At 47.1% G+C, this 17,759-nt stretch overlaps 1 protein-coding gene and 1 long non-coding RNA gene across 5 annotated transcripts in view; both read left to right on the top strand.

Moving 5' to 3' along the window:
• LOC118383701 (unconventional myosin-X-like) overlaps positions 1 to 11,417 on the top strand; it is a 284,313-nt gene extending 272,896 nt beyond the window's left edge. For all 3 annotated transcript variants that reach the window (XM_052502082.1, XM_052502084.1, XM_052502085.1), the window contains 3 exons: positions 4,709 to 4,870; positions 7,358 to 7,549; positions 9,686 to 11,417. In XM_052502082.1, the coding sequence (XP_052358042.1) occupies positions 4,709 to 4,870; positions 7,358 to 7,549; positions 9,686 to 9,790 (459 nt within the window). In that variant the 3' untranslated portion in view covers positions 9,791 to 11,417. The remainder of the gene's footprint in view (positions 1 to 4,708; positions 4,871 to 7,357; positions 7,550 to 9,685) is intronic.
• On the top strand, positions 3,327 to 4,185 carry LOC127918843 (uncharacterized). Of its 2 annotated transcripts, none has more exons than XR_008100986.1 (3): positions 3,327 to 3,407; positions 3,489 to 3,515; positions 3,975 to 4,185. It is a non-coding gene; the product is annotated as an uncharacterized LOC127918843 (long non-coding RNA). The 2 variants fall into 2 exon arrangements; XR_008100985.1 differs by lacking the exon at positions 3,975 to 4,185 and adding an exon at positions 3,705 to 3,959.
• Positions 11,418 to 17,759: the final 6,342 nt, after the last annotated feature.

Below are 17,759 nucleotides of genomic sequence, written 5' to 3' on the forward strand. Positions count from 1 at the left end.
AACAGGTAGCCTAGCGGTTAGAGGAGGAACAGGTAGCCTAGCGGTTAGAGGAGGAACAGGTAGCCTAGCGGTTAGAGGAGGAACAGGTAGCCTAGCGGTTAGAGGAGGAACAGGTAGCCTAGCGGTTAGAGGAGGAACAGGTAGCCTAGTGGTTAGAGGAGGAACAGGTAGCCTAGGGGTTAGAGGAGGAACAGGTAGCCTAGCGGTTAGAGGAGGAATAGGTAGCCTAGCGGTTAGAGGAGGAACAGGTAGCCTAGCGGTTAGAGGAGGAACAGGTAGCCTAGCGGTTAGAGGAGGAACAGGTAGCCTAGCGGTTAGAGAAGGAACAGGTAGCCTAGCGGTTAGAGGAGGAACAGGTAGCCTAGCGGTTAGAGGAGGAACAGGTAGCCTAGCGGTTAGACGAGGAACAGGTAGCCTAGCGGTTAGAGGAGGAAAAGGTAGCCTAGCGGTTAGAGGAGGAACAGGTAGCCTAGCGGTTAGAGGAGGAACAGGTAGCCTAGCGGTTAGAGAAGGAACAGGTAGCCTAGCGGTTAGAGGAGGAAAAGGTAGCCTAGAGGCTAGGCCAGGAACAGGTAGCCTAGCGGTTAGAGGAGGAACAGGTAGCCTAGCGGTTAGAGAAGGAACAGTTAGCCTAGCGGTTAGAGGAGGAACAGGTAGCCTAGAGGCTAGGCCAGGAACAGGTAGCCTAGCGGTTAGAGGAGGAACAGGTAGCCTAGCGGTTAGAGGAGGAACAGGTAGCCTAGCGGTTAGAGAAGGAACATGTAGACTAGCGGTTAGAGGAGGAACAGGTAGCCTAGCGGTTAGAGGAGGAACAGGTAGCCTAGCGGTTAGAGGAGGAACAGGTAGCCTAGCTGTTAGAGGAGGAACAGGTAGCCTAGCGGTTAGAGGAGGAACAGGTAGCCTAGCGGTTAGAGAAGGAACAGGTAGCCTAGCGGTTAGAGGAGGAACAGGTAGCCTAGGGGTTAGAGGAGGAACAGGTAGCCTAGCGGTTAGAGGAGTAACAGGTAGCCTAGCGGTTAGAGGAGGAACAGGTAGCCTAGCGGTTAGAGGAGGAACAGGTAGACTAGGGGTTAGAGGAGGAACAGGTAGCCTAGCAGTTAGAGGAGGAACAGGTAGCCTAGCGGTTAGAGGAGGAACAGGTAGCCTAGCAGTTAGAGGAGGAACAGGTAGCCTAGAGGCTAGGCCAGGAACAGGTAGCCTAGAGGCTAGGCCAGGAACAGGTAGCCTAGAGGCTAGGCCAGGAACAGGTAGCCTAGCGGTTAGAGGAGGAACAGGTAGCCTAGCGGTTAGAGGAGGAACAGGTAGCCTAGCGGTTAGAGAAGGAACAGGTAGACTAGCGGTTAGAGGAGGAACAGGTAGCCTAGCGGTTAGAGGAGGAACAGGTAGCCTAGCGGTTAGAGGAGGAACAGGTAGCCTAGCGGTTAGAGGAGGAACAGGTAGCCTAGCGGTTAGAGAAGGAACAGGTAGCCTAGCGGTTAGAGGAGGAACAGGTAGCCTAGAGGCTAGGCCAGGAACAGGTAGCCTAGCGGTTAGAGGAGGAACAGGTAGCCTAGCGGTTAGAGGAGGAACAGGTAGCCTAGCGGTTAGAGCAGGAACAGGTAGCCTAGCGGTTAGAGGAGGAACAGGTAGCCTAGCGGTTAGAGGAGGAACAGGTAGCCTAGCGGTTAGAGGAGGAACAGGTAGCCTAGCTGTTAGAGGAGGAACAGGTAGCCTAGTGGTTAGAGGAGGAACAGGTAGCCTAGCGGTTAGAGAAGGAACAGGTAGCCTAGCGGTTAGAGGAGGAACAGGTAGCCTAGGGGTTAGAGGAGGAACAGGTAGCCTAGCGGTTAGAGGAGGAACAGGTAGCCTAGCGGTTAGAGGAGGAACAGGTAGACTAGGGGTTAGAGGAGGAACAGGTAGCCTAGCGGTTAGAGGACGAACAGGTAGCCTAGCTGTTAGAGGAGGAACAGGTAGCCTAGCGGTTAGAGGAGGAACAGGTAGCCTAGCGGTTAGAGAAGGAACAGGTAGCCTAGCGGTTAGAGGAGGAACAGGTAGCCTAGAGGCTAGGCCAGGAACAGGTAGCCTAGCGGTTAGAGGAGGAACAGGTAGCCTAGCGGTTAGAGGAGGAACAGGTAGCCTAGCGGTTAGAGAAGGAACAGGTAGACTAGCGGTTAGAGGAGGAACAGGTAGCCTAGCGGTTAGAGGAGGAACAGGTAGCCTAGGGGTTAGAGGAGGAACAGGTAGCCTAGCGGTTAGAGGAGGAACAGGTAGCCTAGCGGTTAGAGGAGGAACAGGTAGCCTAGCGGTTAGAGAAGGAACAGGTAGCCTAGCGGTTAGAGGAGGAACAGGTAGCCTAGCGGTTAGAGGAGGAACAGGTAGCCTAGCGGTTAGAGGAGGAACAGGTAGCCTAGCGGTTAGAGGAGGAACAGGTAGACTAGCGGTTAGAGGAGGAACAGGTAGCCTAGCGGTTAGAGGAGGAACAGGTAGCCTAGCGGTTAGAGAAGGAACAGGTAGCCTAGTGGTTAGAGGAGGAACAGGTAGCCTAGCGGTTAGAGGAGGATCAGGTAGCCTAGCGGTTAGGGCAGGAACAGGTAGCCTAGCGGTTAGAGGAGGAAAAGGTAGCCTAGCGGTTAGAGGAGGAACAGGTAGCCTAGCGGTTAGAGGAGGGACAGGTAGCCTAGCGGTTAGGCCAGGAACAGGTAGCCTAGCGGTTAGAGGAGGAAAAGGTAGCCTAGCGGTTAGAGGAGGAACAGGTAGCCTAGCGGTTAGAGGAGGAACAGGTAGCCTAGCGGTTAGAGAAGGAACAGGTAGCCTAGTGGTTAGAGGAGGAAAAGGTAGCCTAGAGGCTAGGCCAGGAACAGGTAGCCTAGCGGTTAGAGGAGGAACAGGTAGCCTAGCGGTTAGAGGAGGAACAGGTAGCCTAGCGGTTAGAGGAGGAACAGGTAGCCTAGCGGTTAGAGGAGGAACAGGTAGCCTAGCGGTTAGAGGAGGAACAGGTAGCCTAGCGGTTAGAGGAGGAACAGGTAGCCTAGAGGTTAGAGGAGGAACAGGTAGCCTAGAGGTTAGGGGAGGAACAGGTAGCCTAGAGGCTAGGCCAGGAACAGGTAGCCTAGCGGTTAGAGGAGGAACAGGTAGCCTAGCGGTTAGAGGAGGAACAGGTAGCCTAGCGGTTAGAGAAGGAACAGGTAGACTAGCGGTTAGAGGAGGAACAGGTAGCCTAGCGGTTAGAGGAGGAACAGGTAGCCTAGCGGTTAGAGGAGGAACAGGTAGCCTAGCTGTTAGAGGAGGAACAGGTAGCCTAGTGGTTAGAGGAGGAACAGGTAGCCTAGCGGTTAGAGAAGGAACAGGTAGCCTAGCGGTTAGAGGAGGAACAGGTAGCCTAGGGGTTAGAGGAGGAACAGGTAGCCTAGCGGTTAGAGGAGGAACAGGTAGCCTAGCGGTTAGAGGAGGAACAGGTAGACTAGGGGTTAGAGGAGGAACAGGTAGCCTAGCGGTTAGAGGACGAACAGGTAGCCTAGCTGTTAGAGGAGGAACAGGTAGCCTAGCGGTTAGAGGAGGAACAGGTAGCCTAGCGGTTAGAGAAGGAACAGGTAGCCTAGCGGTTAGAGGAGGAACAGGTAGCCTAGAGGCTAGGCCAGGAACAGGTAGCCTAGCGGTTAGAGGAGGAACAGGTAGCCTAGCGGTTAGAGGAGGAACAGGTAGCCTAGCGGTTAGAGAAGGAACAGGTAGACTAGCGGTTAGAGGAGGAACAGGTAGCCTAGCGGTTAGAGGAGGAACAGGTAGCCTAGCGGTTAGAGGAGGAACAGGTAGCCTAGCGGTTAGAGGAGGAACAGGTAGCCTAGCGGTTAGAGGAGGAACAGGTAGCCTAGCGGTTAGAGGAGGAACAGGTAGCCTAGCGGTTAGAGGAGGAACAGGTAGCCTAGCGGTTAGAGGAGGAACAGGTAGCCTAGCGGTTAGAGGAGGAACAGGTAGCCTAGCGGTTAGAGGAGGAACAGGTAGACTAGCGGTTAGAGGAGGAACAGGTAGCCTAGCGGTTAGAGGAGGAATAGGTAGCCTAGCGGTTAGAGGAGGAACAGGTAGCCTAGCGGTTAGAGGAGGAACAGGTAGCCTAGCGGTTAGAGGAGGAACAGGTAGCCTAGCGGTTAGAGGAGGAACAGGTAGCCTAGCGGTTAGAGGAGGAACAGGTAGCCTAGCGGTTAGAGGAGGAACAGGTAGCCTAGCGGTTAGAGGAGGGACAGGTAGCCTAGCGGTTAGGCCAGGAACAGGTAGCCTAGCGGTTAGAGGAGGAAAAGGTAGCCTAGCGGTTAGAGGAGGAACAGGTAGCCTAGCGGTTAGAGGAGGAACAGGTAGCCTAGCGGTTAGAGAAGGAACAGGTAGCCTAGTGGTTAGAGGAGGAACAGGTAGCCTAGAGGCTAGGCCAGGAACAGGTAGCCTAGCGGTTAGAGGAGGATCAGGTAGCCTAGCGGTTAGAGGAGGATCAGGTAGCCTAGCGGTTAGGCCAGGAACAGGTAGCCTAGCGGTTAGAGGAGGAACAGGTAGCCTAGAGGCTAGGCCAGGAACAGGTAGCCTAGCGGTTAGAGGAGTTTAGAGAAGCGTTCGAATCCCAGCTCCGACTGGAAACATCTGGTGTAGTCAGTGAAACCAGAGGGTTGCTGACATCATCCTGGATATTGTCGCCTGTTGTTATGCCCTTGAGCAAGGTACTAAGTCTTGTCTGGTTCTTGTTCAGATGCTAGAGATGTGGGTGAAGGAGGAGACCTCAGCCACCAGAACCTCCATCTTAGAGAAATGGTCCCGTCTCCAGGGACTGGACCAGCACACAGCCATGCTCAAATACATGAACATCATCAAGGAGTGGCCTGGATATGGGTCCACACTGTTCGACGTGGAGGTAAATAAATACATACAGGTGTAATGTAAAGTATTGTACTGTGGTGAATAGGGCTAGGGAGGATACTGTGGTGAATAGGGCTAGGGAGGATACTGTGGTGAATAGGGCTAGGGAGGATACTGTGGTGAATAGGGCTAGGGAGGATACTGTGGTGAATAGGGCTAGGGAGGATACTGTGGTGAATAGGGCTAGGGAGGATACTGTGGTGAATAGGGCTAGGGAGGATACTGTGGTGAATAGGGCTAGGGAGGATACTGTGGTGAATAGGGCTAGGGAGGATACTGTGGTGAATAGGGCTAGGGAGGATACTGTGGTGAATAGGGCTAGGGATGATACTGTGGTGAATAGGGCTAGGGATGATACTGTGGTGAATAGGGCTAGGGAGGATACTGTGGTGAATAGGGCTAGGGAGGATACTGTGGTGAATAGGGCTAGGGATGATACTGTGGTGAATAGGGCTAGGGATGATACTGTGGTGAATAGGGCTAGGGATGATACTGTGGTGAATAGGGCTAGGGATGATACTGTGGTGAATAGGGCTAGGGAGGATACTGTGGTGAATAGGGCTAGGGATGATACTGTGGTGAATAGGGCTAGGGATGATACTGTGGTGAATAGGGCTAGGGAGGATACTGTGGTGAATAGGGCTAGGGAGGATACTGTGGTGAATAGGGCTAGGGAGGATACTGTGGTGAACAGGGCTAGGGAGGATACTGTGGTGAATAGGGCTAGGGAGGATACTGTGGTGAATAGGGCTAGGGAGGATACTGTGGTGAACAGGGCTAGGGAGGATACTGTGGTGAATAGGGCTAGGGAGGATACTGTGATGAATAGGGCTAGGGAGAATACTGTGGTGAATAGGGCTAGGGATGATACTGTGGTGAATAGGGCTAGGGAGGATACTGTGGTGAATAGGGCTAGGGAGGATAATGTGGTGAATAGGGCTAGAGAGGATACTGTGGTGAATAGGGCTAGGAGGATACTGTGGTGAATAGGGCTAGGGAGGATACTGTGGTGAATAGGTCTAGGGATGATACTGTGGTGAATAGGGCTAGGGAGGATACTGTGGTGAATAGGGCTAGGGATGATACTGTGGTGAATAGGGCTAGGGAGAATACTGTGGTGAATAGGGCTAGGGAGGATACTGTGGTGAATAGGGCTAGGGAGGATACTGTGGTGAATAGGGCTAGGGATGATACTGTGGTGAATAGGGCTAGGGAGGATACTGTGGTGAATAGGGCTAGGGATGATACTGTGGTGAATAGGGCTAGGGATGATACTGTGGTGAATAGGGCTAGGGAGGATACTGTGGTGAATAGGGCTAGGGAGAATACTGTGGTGAACAGGGCTAGGGGGGATACTGTGGTGAACAGGGCTAGGGATGATACTGTGGTGAACAGGGCTCGGGATGATACTGTGGTGAATAGGGCTAGGGTTGATACTGTGGCGAATGGGGCTAGGGAGGATACTGTGGTGACTAGAGCTAGGGATGATACTGTGGTGAATAGGGCTAGGGATGATACTGTGGTGAATAGGGCTAGGGAGGATACTGTGGTGAATAGGGCTAGGGAGGATACTGTGGTGAATAGGGCTAGGGAGGATACTGTGGTGAATAGGGCTAGGGATGATACTGTGGTGAACAGGGCTAGGGGGATACTGTGGTGAACAGGGCTAGGGGTGATACTGTGGTGAACAGGGCTAGGGGGATACTGTGGTGAATAGGGCTAGGGAGGATACTGTGGTGAATAGGGCTAGGGATGATACTGTGGTGAATAGGGCTAGGGATGATACTGTGGTGAATAGGGCTAGGGATGATACTGTGGTGAATAGGTCTAGGGAGGATAGATACTGTGGTGAATAGGGCTAGGGGGATACTGTGGTGAATAGGGCTAGGGATGATACTGTGGTGAATAGGGCTAGGGAGGATAGATACTGTGGTGAATAGGGCTAGGGGGATACTGTGGTGAATAGGGCTAGGGATGATACTGTGGTGAATAGGGCTAGGGATGATACTGTGGTGAATAGGTCTAGGGAGGATAGATACTGTGGTGAATAGGGCTAGGGGGATACTGTGGTGAATAGGGCTAGGGATGATACTGTGGTGAATAGGGCTAGGGAGGATAGATACTGTGGTGAATAGGGCTAGGGATGATACTGTGGTGAATAGGGCTAGGGATGATACTGTGGTGAATAGGGCTAGGGATGATACTGTGGTGAATAGGGCTAGGGAGGATAGATACTGTGGTGAATAGGGCTAGGGGGATACTGTGGTGAATAGGGCTAGGGATGATACTGTGGTGAATAGGGCTAGGGAGGATAGATACTGTGGTGAATAGGGCTAGGGGGGATACTGTGGTGAATAGGGCTAGGGATGATACTGTGGTGAATAGGGCTAGGGGGGATACTGTGGTGAATAGGGCTAGGGTATTTGATTCATTCATTCCTTTAACTTTGTATCTGACCTGCTGTATGTCTCTGTTTCCTTAGTGTAAAGAAGGAGGCTTTCCTCATGACCTGTGGCTGAGTGTGAGTGCAGAGAACGTGTCGGTCTACAAGAGAGGAGAACCCAAACCTCTGGAGACGTTCCCCTACGAACACATCATCTTCTTCGGATCTCCCCAGGCCACGACTTATAAAATCACAGTGGACGACAGAGAGATGTTCTTTGAGACACCTCTGGTACAGTATTACACCATAATACAACATTATAGAAGCAGTAGCCTGGTCCCAGGTCTGTTTATAACACCAGATGATTAATGCTTTGCAGCCTTTCAGTAGCCTGGTCCCAGGTCTGTTTATAACACCAGATTAGAAATGCTTTGTAGCCTTTCAGTAGCCTGGTCCCAGGTCTGTTTATAACACCAGATTATTAATGCTTTGTAGCCTTTCAGTAGCCTGGTCCCAGGTCTGTTTATAACACCAGATTATTAATGCTTTGTAGCCTTTCAGTAGCCTGGTCCCAGGTCTGTTTATGACACCAGATTAGAAATGCTTTGTAGCCTTTCAGTAGCCTGGTCCCAGGTCTGTTTATAACACCAGATTAGAAATGCTTTGTAGCCTTTCAGTAGCCTGGTCCCAGGTCTGTTTATAACACCAGATTAGAAATGCTTTGTAGCCTTTCAGTAGCCTGGTCCCAGGTCTGTTTATAACACCAGATTATTAATGCTTTGCAGCCTTTCAGTAGCCTGGTCCCAGGTCTGTTTATAACACCAGATTAGAAATGCTTTGTAGCCTTTCAGTAGCCTGGTCCCAGGTCTGTTTATAACACCAGATTAGAAATGCTTTGTAGCCTTTCAGTAGCCTGGTCCCAGGTCTGTTTATAACACCAGATTAGAAATGCTTTGTAGCCTTTCAGTAGCCTGGTCCCAGGTCTGTTTATAACACCAGATTATAAATGCTTTGTAGCCTTTCAGTAGCCTGGTCCCAGGTCTGTTTATAACACCAGATTAGAAATGCTTTGTAGCCTTTCAGTAGCCTGGTCCCAGGTCTGTTTATAACACCAGATTAGTAATGCTTTGCAGCCTTTCAGTAGCCTGGTCCCAGGTCTGTTTATAACACCAGATTAGAAATGCTTTGTAGCCTTTCAGTAGCCTGGTCCCAGGTCTGTTTATAACACCAGATTATTAATGCTTTGTAGCCTTTCAGTAGCCTGGTCCCAGGTCTGTTTATAACACCAGATTAGAAATGCTTTGTAGCCTTTCAGTAGCCTGGTCCCAGGTCTGTTTATAACACCAGATTATTAATGCTTTGCAGCCTTTCAGTAGCCTGGTCCCAGGTCTGTTTATAACACCAGATTAGAAATGCTTTGTAGCCTTTCAGTAGCCTGGTCCCAGGTCTGTTTATAACACCAGATTAGAAATGCTTTGTAGCCTTTCAGTAGCCTGGTCCCAGGTCTGTTTATGACACCAGATTATTAATGCTTTGTAGCCTTTCAGTAGCCTGGTCCCAGGTCTGTTTATAACACCAGATTAGAAATGCTTTGTAGCCTTTCAGTAGCCTGGTCCCAGGTCTGTTTATAACACCAGATTAGAAATGCTTTGTAGCCTTTCTGTAGCCTGGTCCCAGGTCTGTTTATAACACCAGATTAGAAATGCTTTGTAGCCTTTCAGTAGCCTGGTCCCAGGTCTGTTTATGCTCATGCCAAGATGTTTGTCTAGACAATGAATGACAGGGAGTCGACACGATAGCAAATAGACTGGTACCCAGAACGTCAACCAACAAGGCCTTGTGTGGCTGTTATGATGCTTATAAACACATACAGTTCAAAAATTTTGGCGTCACTTAGAAATGTCCTTGTTTTTGAAAGAAAAGCTAAATGTTTTGTTCATTAAAATAACGTAAAATTGATTAGAAATACAGTGTAGACATTGTTAATGTTGTAAATTACTATTGTAGCTGGAAACGGCTGATTTTTAATGGAATATCTACACAGGCGTACAGAGGCCCATTATCAGCAACCATCACTCCTGTGTTCTGTAATCAAACCCACAAATGCTGATGCTCCAGATACTCAACTAGTCTAAAGAAGGCCAGTTGTATTGCTTCTTTAATCAGAACAACAGTTTTCAGCTGTGCTAACATAATTGCAAAAGGGTTTTCTAATGATCAATTAGCCTTTTTAAAATGATAAACTTGGATTAGCTAACACAACGTGCCGTTGGAACACTGGAGTGATGGTTGCTGATTAATGGGCCTCTGTACTTGGATTAGCTAACACAACGTGCCGTTGGAACACAGGAGTGATGGTTGCTGATTAATGGGCCTCTGTACGCCGTTTTCCTTGCTTTTAAAACTGTATCCTCTGTGTTGTTTCAGGTTGGAGAGATCACCAAGATCATGAAAGCCTACATCAACATGATAGTGAAGAAGAGATGCAGTGTCAGATCTGTGTCCAGCTACGGAACCAACTGGATCAGGTGATTAGGGACAGGACAGGACACAGCCCAGTTGACCTCCCACCGTCCCAGGCTAACAGGACAGGACACAGACCAGTTGACCTCCCACTGCCCCAGGCTAACAGGCTAGGACAGGACACAGCCCAGCTTGCTTCCCACCGCCCCAGGCTAACAGGACAGGACACAGACCAGTTGACCTCCCACTGCCCCAGGCTAACAGGACACAGCCCAGTTGACCTCCCACCGTCCCAGGCTAACAGGCTAACAGGCTAGGACAGGACACAGCCCAGCTTGCTTCCCACCGCCCCAGGCTAACAGGACAGGACACAGCCCAGCTTGCTTCCCACCGCCCCAGGCTAACAGGACAGGACACAGTCCAGTTGACTTCCCACTGCCACAGGCTAAAAGGCTAACAGACTAGCAGGATAGGACAGGACACAGCCAAGCTGGCTTCCCCCGCCCCAGGCTAACAGGCTAGGACAGGACACAGTCCAGTTGGCTTCCCACCGCCCCAGGCTAACAGGCTAACAGGATAGGACAGGACACAGCCAAGCTGGCTTCCCCCGCCCCAGGCTAACAGGCTAGGACAGGACACAGTCCAGTTGGCTTCCCACCGCCCCAGGCTAACAGGCTAACAGGACAGGACACAGTCCAGTTGGCTTCCCACCGCCCCAGGCTAACAGGCTAAAAGGCTCACAGGACAGGACAGTCCAGTTGGCTTCCCACCGCCCAAGGCTAACAGGCTCACAGGACAGGACACAGTCCAGTTGGCTTCCCACCGCCCCAGGCTAACAGGCTAAAAGGCTAACACTACAAGGCTAAAATTCTTTGAAGACAAGAGGGACTGTTCTCCTCAAACCAGATGTCTGGATAACTGAAAGCTGTTAATCAGCTACTCAATATCTTGTTCACCATTCTAAGAACCGTAGGACCGTAGTCTCTCATTGCATATATATGTGGTAAAGAGGTCAATGGAACTCTAACAAAACAATGGAAATGCCATGGAAACGTGTGGGGGAAAGATCCAGATTCTCCTCATCATGCCCCCCAGCAACATTAGCCTACGTTTAGGCTGTCTGCATTCCATTGACCTCTTTACCAGAACATTCTAGAATGTGTCTAATTAAAATGTCTACCTGCTTTCCCTCAACCATTACATATAGCTTTTCTCTAGCTGTCGATAGAGTGGATAACCAACCATGTTATTTTCTTCCATTATTTACATCACTTTATCAATGGTATGGACCGATCAAGTATCACGTCACATGTCCTTTTGTTTCGAGCATTTCAAATACCTTTCCAATGGACTGAGATTTAGATTGACTGAGAAGTGTCACTGTCAAACCCTCCCTGACTATAGCTCCCGGGTTGTGTCTTATTTTGACATCGCAATTGTGTTATTGTAACATATGAGTTGTTGATGAACACAACTATACCATTCTATATTTATAATGAGAAGAAGTGATTTGTCTCTCTAAGGACATACTATGTGATCATTATTGATCCTCAGGGCAGCCATTACTCATTACAATACTCTGTTTAGTAGCTACTCTATGCCACAGAATAGGGAAATAAGGTTTATAGACTGTCCCCTCGGGTTTGATGAGCAATATGAGTCCAATTTCAGACCACAGACCCAAGGAGTTGAACCTCTTTACATTTTAATGCCTTAAATAGTTTCACTGCTTCCATCCATGTCGTTAATCGACTACTTTGGACTGTGAGTAATAGTTTCACTGCTTCCATCCATGTCGTTAATCGACTACTTTGGACTGTGAGTAATAGTTTCACTGCTTCCATCCGTGTCGTTAATCGACTACTTTGGACTGTGAGTAATAGTTTCACTGCTTCCATCCGTGTCGTTAATCGACTACTTTGGACTGTGAGTAATAGTTTCACTGCTTCCATCCATGTCGTTAATCGACTACTTTGGACTGTGAGTAATAGTTTCACTGCTTCCATCCATGTCGTTAATCGACTACTTTGGACTGTGAGTAATAGTTTCACTGCTTCCATCCATGTCGTTAATCGACTACTTTGGACTGTGAGTAATAGTTTCACTGCTTCCATCCATGTCGTTAATCGACTACTTTGGACTGTGAGTAATAGTTTCACTGCTTCCATCCGTGTCGTTAATCGACTACTTTGGACTGTGAGTAATAGTTTCACTGCTTCCATCCATGTCGTTAATCGACTACTTTGGACTGTGAGTAATAGTTTCACTGCTTCCATCCATGTCGTTAATCGACTACTTTGGACTGTGAGTAATAGTTTCACTGCTTCCATCCGTGTCGTTAATCGACTACTTTGGACTGTGAGTAATAGTTTCACTGCTTCCATCCATGTCGTTAATCGACTACTTTGGACTGTGAGTAATAGTTTCACTGCTTCCATCCATGTCGTTAATCGACTACTTTGGACTGTGAGTAATAGTTTCACTGCTTCCATCCGTGTCGTTAATCGACTACTTTGGACTGTGAGTAATAGTTTCACTGCTTCCATCCATGTCGTTAATCGACTACTTTGGACTGTGAGTAATAGTTTCACTGCTTCCATCCATGTCGTTAATCGACTACTTTGGACTGTGAGTAATAGTTTCACTGCTTCCATCCGTGTCGTTAATCGACTACTTTGGACTGTGAGTAATAGTTTCACTGCTTCCATCCGTGTCGTTAATCGACTACTTTGGACTGTGAGTAATAGTTTCACTGCTTCCATCCATGTCGTTAATCGACTACTTTGGACTGTGAGTAATAGTTTCACTGCTTCCATCCATGTCGTTAATCGACTACTTTGGACTGTGAGTAATAGTTTCACTGCTTCCATCCATGTCGTTAATCGACTACTTTGGACTGTGAGTAATAGTTTCACTGCTTCCATCCATGTCGTTAATCGACTACTTTGGACTGTGAGTAATAGTTTCACTGCTTCCATCCATGTCGTTAATCGACTACTTTGGACTGTGAGTAATAGTTTCACTGCTTCCATCCATGTCGTTAATCGACTACTTTGGACTGTGAGTAATAGTTTCACTGCTTCCATCCATGTCGTTAATCGACTACTTTGGACTGTGAGTAATAGTTTCACTGCTTCCATCCATGTCGTTAATCGACTACTTTGGACTGTGAGTAATAGTTTCACTGCTTCCATCCATGTCGTTAATCGACTACTTTGGACTGTGAGTAATAGTTTCACTGCTTCCATCCATGTCGTTAATCGACTACTTTGGACTGTGAGTAATAGTTTCACTGCTTCCATCCATGTCGTTAATCGACTACTTTGGACTGTGAGTAATAGTTTCACTGCTTCCATCCATGTCGTTAATCGACTACTTTGGACTGTGAGTAATAGTTTCACTGCTTCCATCCATGTCGTTAATCGACTACTTTGGACTGTGAGTAATAGTTTCACTGCTTCCATCCGTGTCGTTAATCGACTACTTTGGACTGTGAGTAATAGTTTCACTGCTTCCATCCATGTCGTTAATCGACTACTTTGGACTGTGAGTAATAGTTTCACTGCTTCCATCCATGTCGTTAATCGACTACTTTGGACTGTGAGTAATAGTTTCACTGCTTCCATCCGTGTCGTTAATCGACTACTTTGGACTGTGAGTAATAGTTTCACTGCTTCCATCCATGTCGTTAATCGACTACTTTGGACTGTGAGTAATAGTTTCACTGCTTCCATCCATGTCGTTAATCGACTACTTTGGACTGTGAGTAATAGTTTCACTGCTTCCATCCGTGTCGTTAATCGACTACTTTGGACTGTGAGTAATAGTTTCACTGCTTCCATCCGTGTCGTTAATCGACTACTTTGGACTGTGAGTAATAGTTTCACTGCTTCCATCCATGTCGTTAATCGACTACTTTGGACTGTGAGTAATAGTTTCACTGCTTCCATCCATGTCGTTAATCGACTACTTTGGACTGTGAGTAATAGTTTCACTGCTTCCATCCATGTCGTTAATCGACTACTTTGGACTGTGAGTAATAGTTTCACTGCTTCCATCCATGTCGTTAATCGACTACTTTGGACTGTGAGTAATAGTTTCACTGCTTCCATCCATGTCGTTAATCGACTACTTTGGACTGTGAGTAATAGTTTCACTGCTTCCATCCATGTCGTTAATCGACTACTTTGGACTGTGAGTAATAGTTTCACTGCTTCCATCCATGTTGTTAATCGACTACTTTGGACTGTGAGTAATAGTTTCACTGCTTCCATCCATGTCGTTAATCGACTACTTTGGACTGTGAGTAATAGTTTCACTGCTTCCATCCATGTCGTTAATCGACTACTTTGGACTGTGAGTAATAGTTTCACTGCTTCCATCCATGTCGTTAATCGACTACTTTGGACTGTGAGTAATAGTTTCACTGCTTCCATCCATGTCGTTAATCGACTACTTTGGACTGTGAGTAATAGTTTCACTGCTTCCATCCATGTCGTTAATCGACTACTTTGGACTGTGAGTAATAGTTTCACTGCTTCCATCCGTGTCGTTAATCGACTACTTTGGACTGTGAGTAATAGTTTCACTGCTTCCATCCATGTCGTTAATCGACTACTTTGGACTGTGAGTAATAGTTTCACTGCTTCCATCCATGTCGTTAATCGACTACTTTGGACTGTGAGTAATAGTTTCACTGCTTCCATCCATGTCGTTAATCGACTACTTATAATACTTATAATCAGTTATAACACAGGTGGTCGAGGCTGCCATTCTACCCAGTGCCTGAGAAGCAGAGTTTAAACCACATGGTTTCAAATCTGGTGAAATGACACTTGCCTTTTATATATGACTAGAACAAACCAATATATATATGACTAGAACAAACCAATATATAGTCTGTTGCTTCTCCCTACTACTACATGTAGGTTGTTAATTTACACTAAAGGCTGTGGTTAATATAAACATGTGCTTATTTCTGTAAACCATGATTATAGAATTTAGTCTCCAGTATTTTAACTAATTTAAACGGTTATATTTTATATTATGAAAATCATTTATAATAATTTTTTGTCTTTTTAATGATTGTGACTGAAACTGTTGTTTAATGAGAGCGTGATGTTTTGATGAGACAAGCAGGACATCGCTTGGTACTTCTGTTACTGAAGGATGAATTGTTATTTGGGTCTTTATGGGAGGGAGGGTGATATTGTCTCACGTCAGATGGGGTCACTCCTCCGCGATGCTTGTACCTCAACCGGTCTTGTAGGACGTGGAACTCATATTCAAATTTCAATATTGAGCATCCGCCATTCAACAAATTAAAACATAGTCCCTTATTATTATTATTATAATTTTTTTACATCACAGCGCTCTCGTATGATTCTCCGTGAAATAGGCAGAATAACTAGCTAGCTAAATTATTAAAAACGTTGTGACAGTGATTTAATAGTTTGCAATTGTGAGAAAATAAAAACAAACCTTCTGCTCAAATTCTGTGGCAGGACCGTTGGTCGCCAGGCAGTGACTTGATCAGCTATGTTGCTATCTGTTGTAGCCCTTACTGACATAGTCAGCTAGCTCTTCCGTCACTGACATATACAAGCTTGTTTAGCCTGTCTAAATGACCCTGGAGTTGTAGACATGCAGCCCCACAATGAATAGGAAGTAGCTGTTAACAGAAATCAGTCCACAGATCAGCATGTTTCTCCGGGTCGTATTGTTGGATCAGCTGACTCGAGAGAAAACTCAGAATAATGGAAGCATTAGCACTACTAGCTACAGTAGCTTGTTATTGCTAGCTTTTGTTGGAAGATTCACCATTGTGTGTGCAGCACTAAGAAGGTAGTAAGTAGCTGGTTGGTTATCAGTGTCGTTTCAGTCCAGATGATTTCAGGGACTGGCTCAGCTGTTGGACAAATGTATGTTTTCGTGCCCATTGTCAAACTTCAGAAATGCTGCTCATTGAAGCACAATAATCATTAGCTAGCTGTAAAAATGGGGCGACTAAGACTTCCTCATCAAAAAACATCAACATTATTGACATACTGTATTTGTGGTTTATACCATAGCTGAATTCAGACAGTTCTGAGGCAGGAATGAGGTTCAGCGGATGATGTCTCTTAGGTAATACGTCGTGACAGCCCGTTTTGACCGGGCTTCTTTTGATCTATCCCATCATCCTTTGCGAGATACAAGACGGATCGGTGCAGGCGGAATCCACGTGCTATCTGATGGAAGACAATGGGAGGCTGGGGTATTTACTGTGTGTAATTCTAATAGTCAGGATGAGAGGGTCAGTACTATAAGCAGACACAGGCTGTTTTTCAGCTCTCTGTGAGTGCGTCTAAATTGGCACCCTATTCCTTATATAGTGCACTACTTTTGATATGTTCCAAATGGCACCCTAGTCCCTATATAGTGCACTACTTTAGACTGGGACCTATAGGGAATAGGGTGCCATTAGGGATGCCGCCCTGTCTGTGTTTTCTGGCCAGCTGCCGGCAGCCACACCAGAACTACTGGTATGTTCCCCTTGTTATGACATGTTTCTGTTTATTTGGAGAGAAAAAGAGAAACAATCTGGAAATGATTTTTTTTTTGTAACTGGATTTACAAGATGCTTTAATAAATGATTGTATTTATAACCTGTTTGGCGTTGTCTGTACAGTGTTGTCTGGATAACAACATGTAGCTACAGTACTATGAAACAAAAACAGTTTCTGGCCATTGGAATAACAAAAACAGTTTTGATACTAATGTAGCTACATCTTACACAAAATCCTGCCTTTTTAGAAAATGTAGCTTCTTCAGAAAAAATATAAAGTTACTTTGCAAGTAGCTAATATTTCACCAAAGAGAAGCAAAAAGCATACTGACATCACTAGAAAATTCATGCAACGAAGCAACACAGCCCTAAGGAGCTCGGTTAGCAACACAACCCTAAGGAGCTCGGTTAGCAACACAACCCTAAGGAGCTCGGTTAGCAACACAACCCTAAGGAGCTCGGTTAGCAACACAACCCTAAGGAGCTCGGTTAGCAACACAACCCTAAGGAGCTTGACTATGAACACAGCCCTAAGGAGCTCGACTATGAACACAGTCCTAAGGAGCTCGACTAGGAACACAGCCCTAAGGAGCTCAACTAGGAACACGGCCCTAAGTAGCTCAACTAGGAACACGGCCCTAAGTAGCTCAACTAGGAACACAGCCCTAAGTAGCTCAACTAGGAACACAGCCCTAAGTAGCTCAACTAGGAACACAGCCCTAAGTAGCTCAACTAGGAACACAGCCCTAAGTAGCTCAACTAGGAACACGGCCCTAAGTAGCTCAACTAGGAACACAGCCCTAAGTAGCTCAACTAGGAACACAGCCCTAAGTAGCTCAACTAGGAACACAGCCCTAAGTAGCTCAACTAGGAACACAGCGCTAAGGAGCTTGACTATGAACACAGCCCTAAGGAGCTCGACTAGGAACACAGCCCTAAGTAGCTCAACTAGGAACACAGCCCTAAGGAGCTTGACTATGAACACAGCCCTAAGTAGCTCAACTAGGAACACAGCCCTAAGGAGCTCGACTAGGAACACAGCCCTAAGGAGCTCGACTAGGAACACAGCCCTAAGTAGCTCAACTAGGAACACAGCCCTAAGTAGCTCAACTAGGAACACAACCCTAAGTAGCTCAACTAGGAACACAACCCTAAGGAGCTCGACTAGGAACACAGCCCTAAGGAGCTCAACTTGGAACACAGCCCTAAGTAGCTCAACTAGGAACACAGCCCTGAGGAGCTCGACTAGGAACACAGCCCTAAGGAGCTCGACTAGGAACACGGCCCTAAGTAGCTCAACTAGGAACACAGCCCTGAGGAGCTCGGCTACCCTGCCGCCCCAGTATGCTGCTTACTTATTTGGAAACTCAATTTGATTTAGTGATTTGATGATTTCTTGACTGGAACTGTCCATATATATTCATTGTGGAAAATTGTGGAGGGTTTTTTCTTTGCAGTGTTTTAATAATCAATCAATGTTTTACTGAAATA

This window comes from Oncorhynchus keta, unplaced genomic scaffold, assembly GCF_023373465.1.
Source record: "Oncorhynchus keta strain PuntledgeMale-10-30-2019 unplaced genomic scaffold, Oket_V2 Un_contig_1509_pilon_pilon, whole genome shotgun sequence".
Taxonomy (NCBI): domain Eukaryota; kingdom Metazoa; phylum Chordata; class Actinopteri; order Salmoniformes; family Salmonidae; genus Oncorhynchus; species Oncorhynchus keta.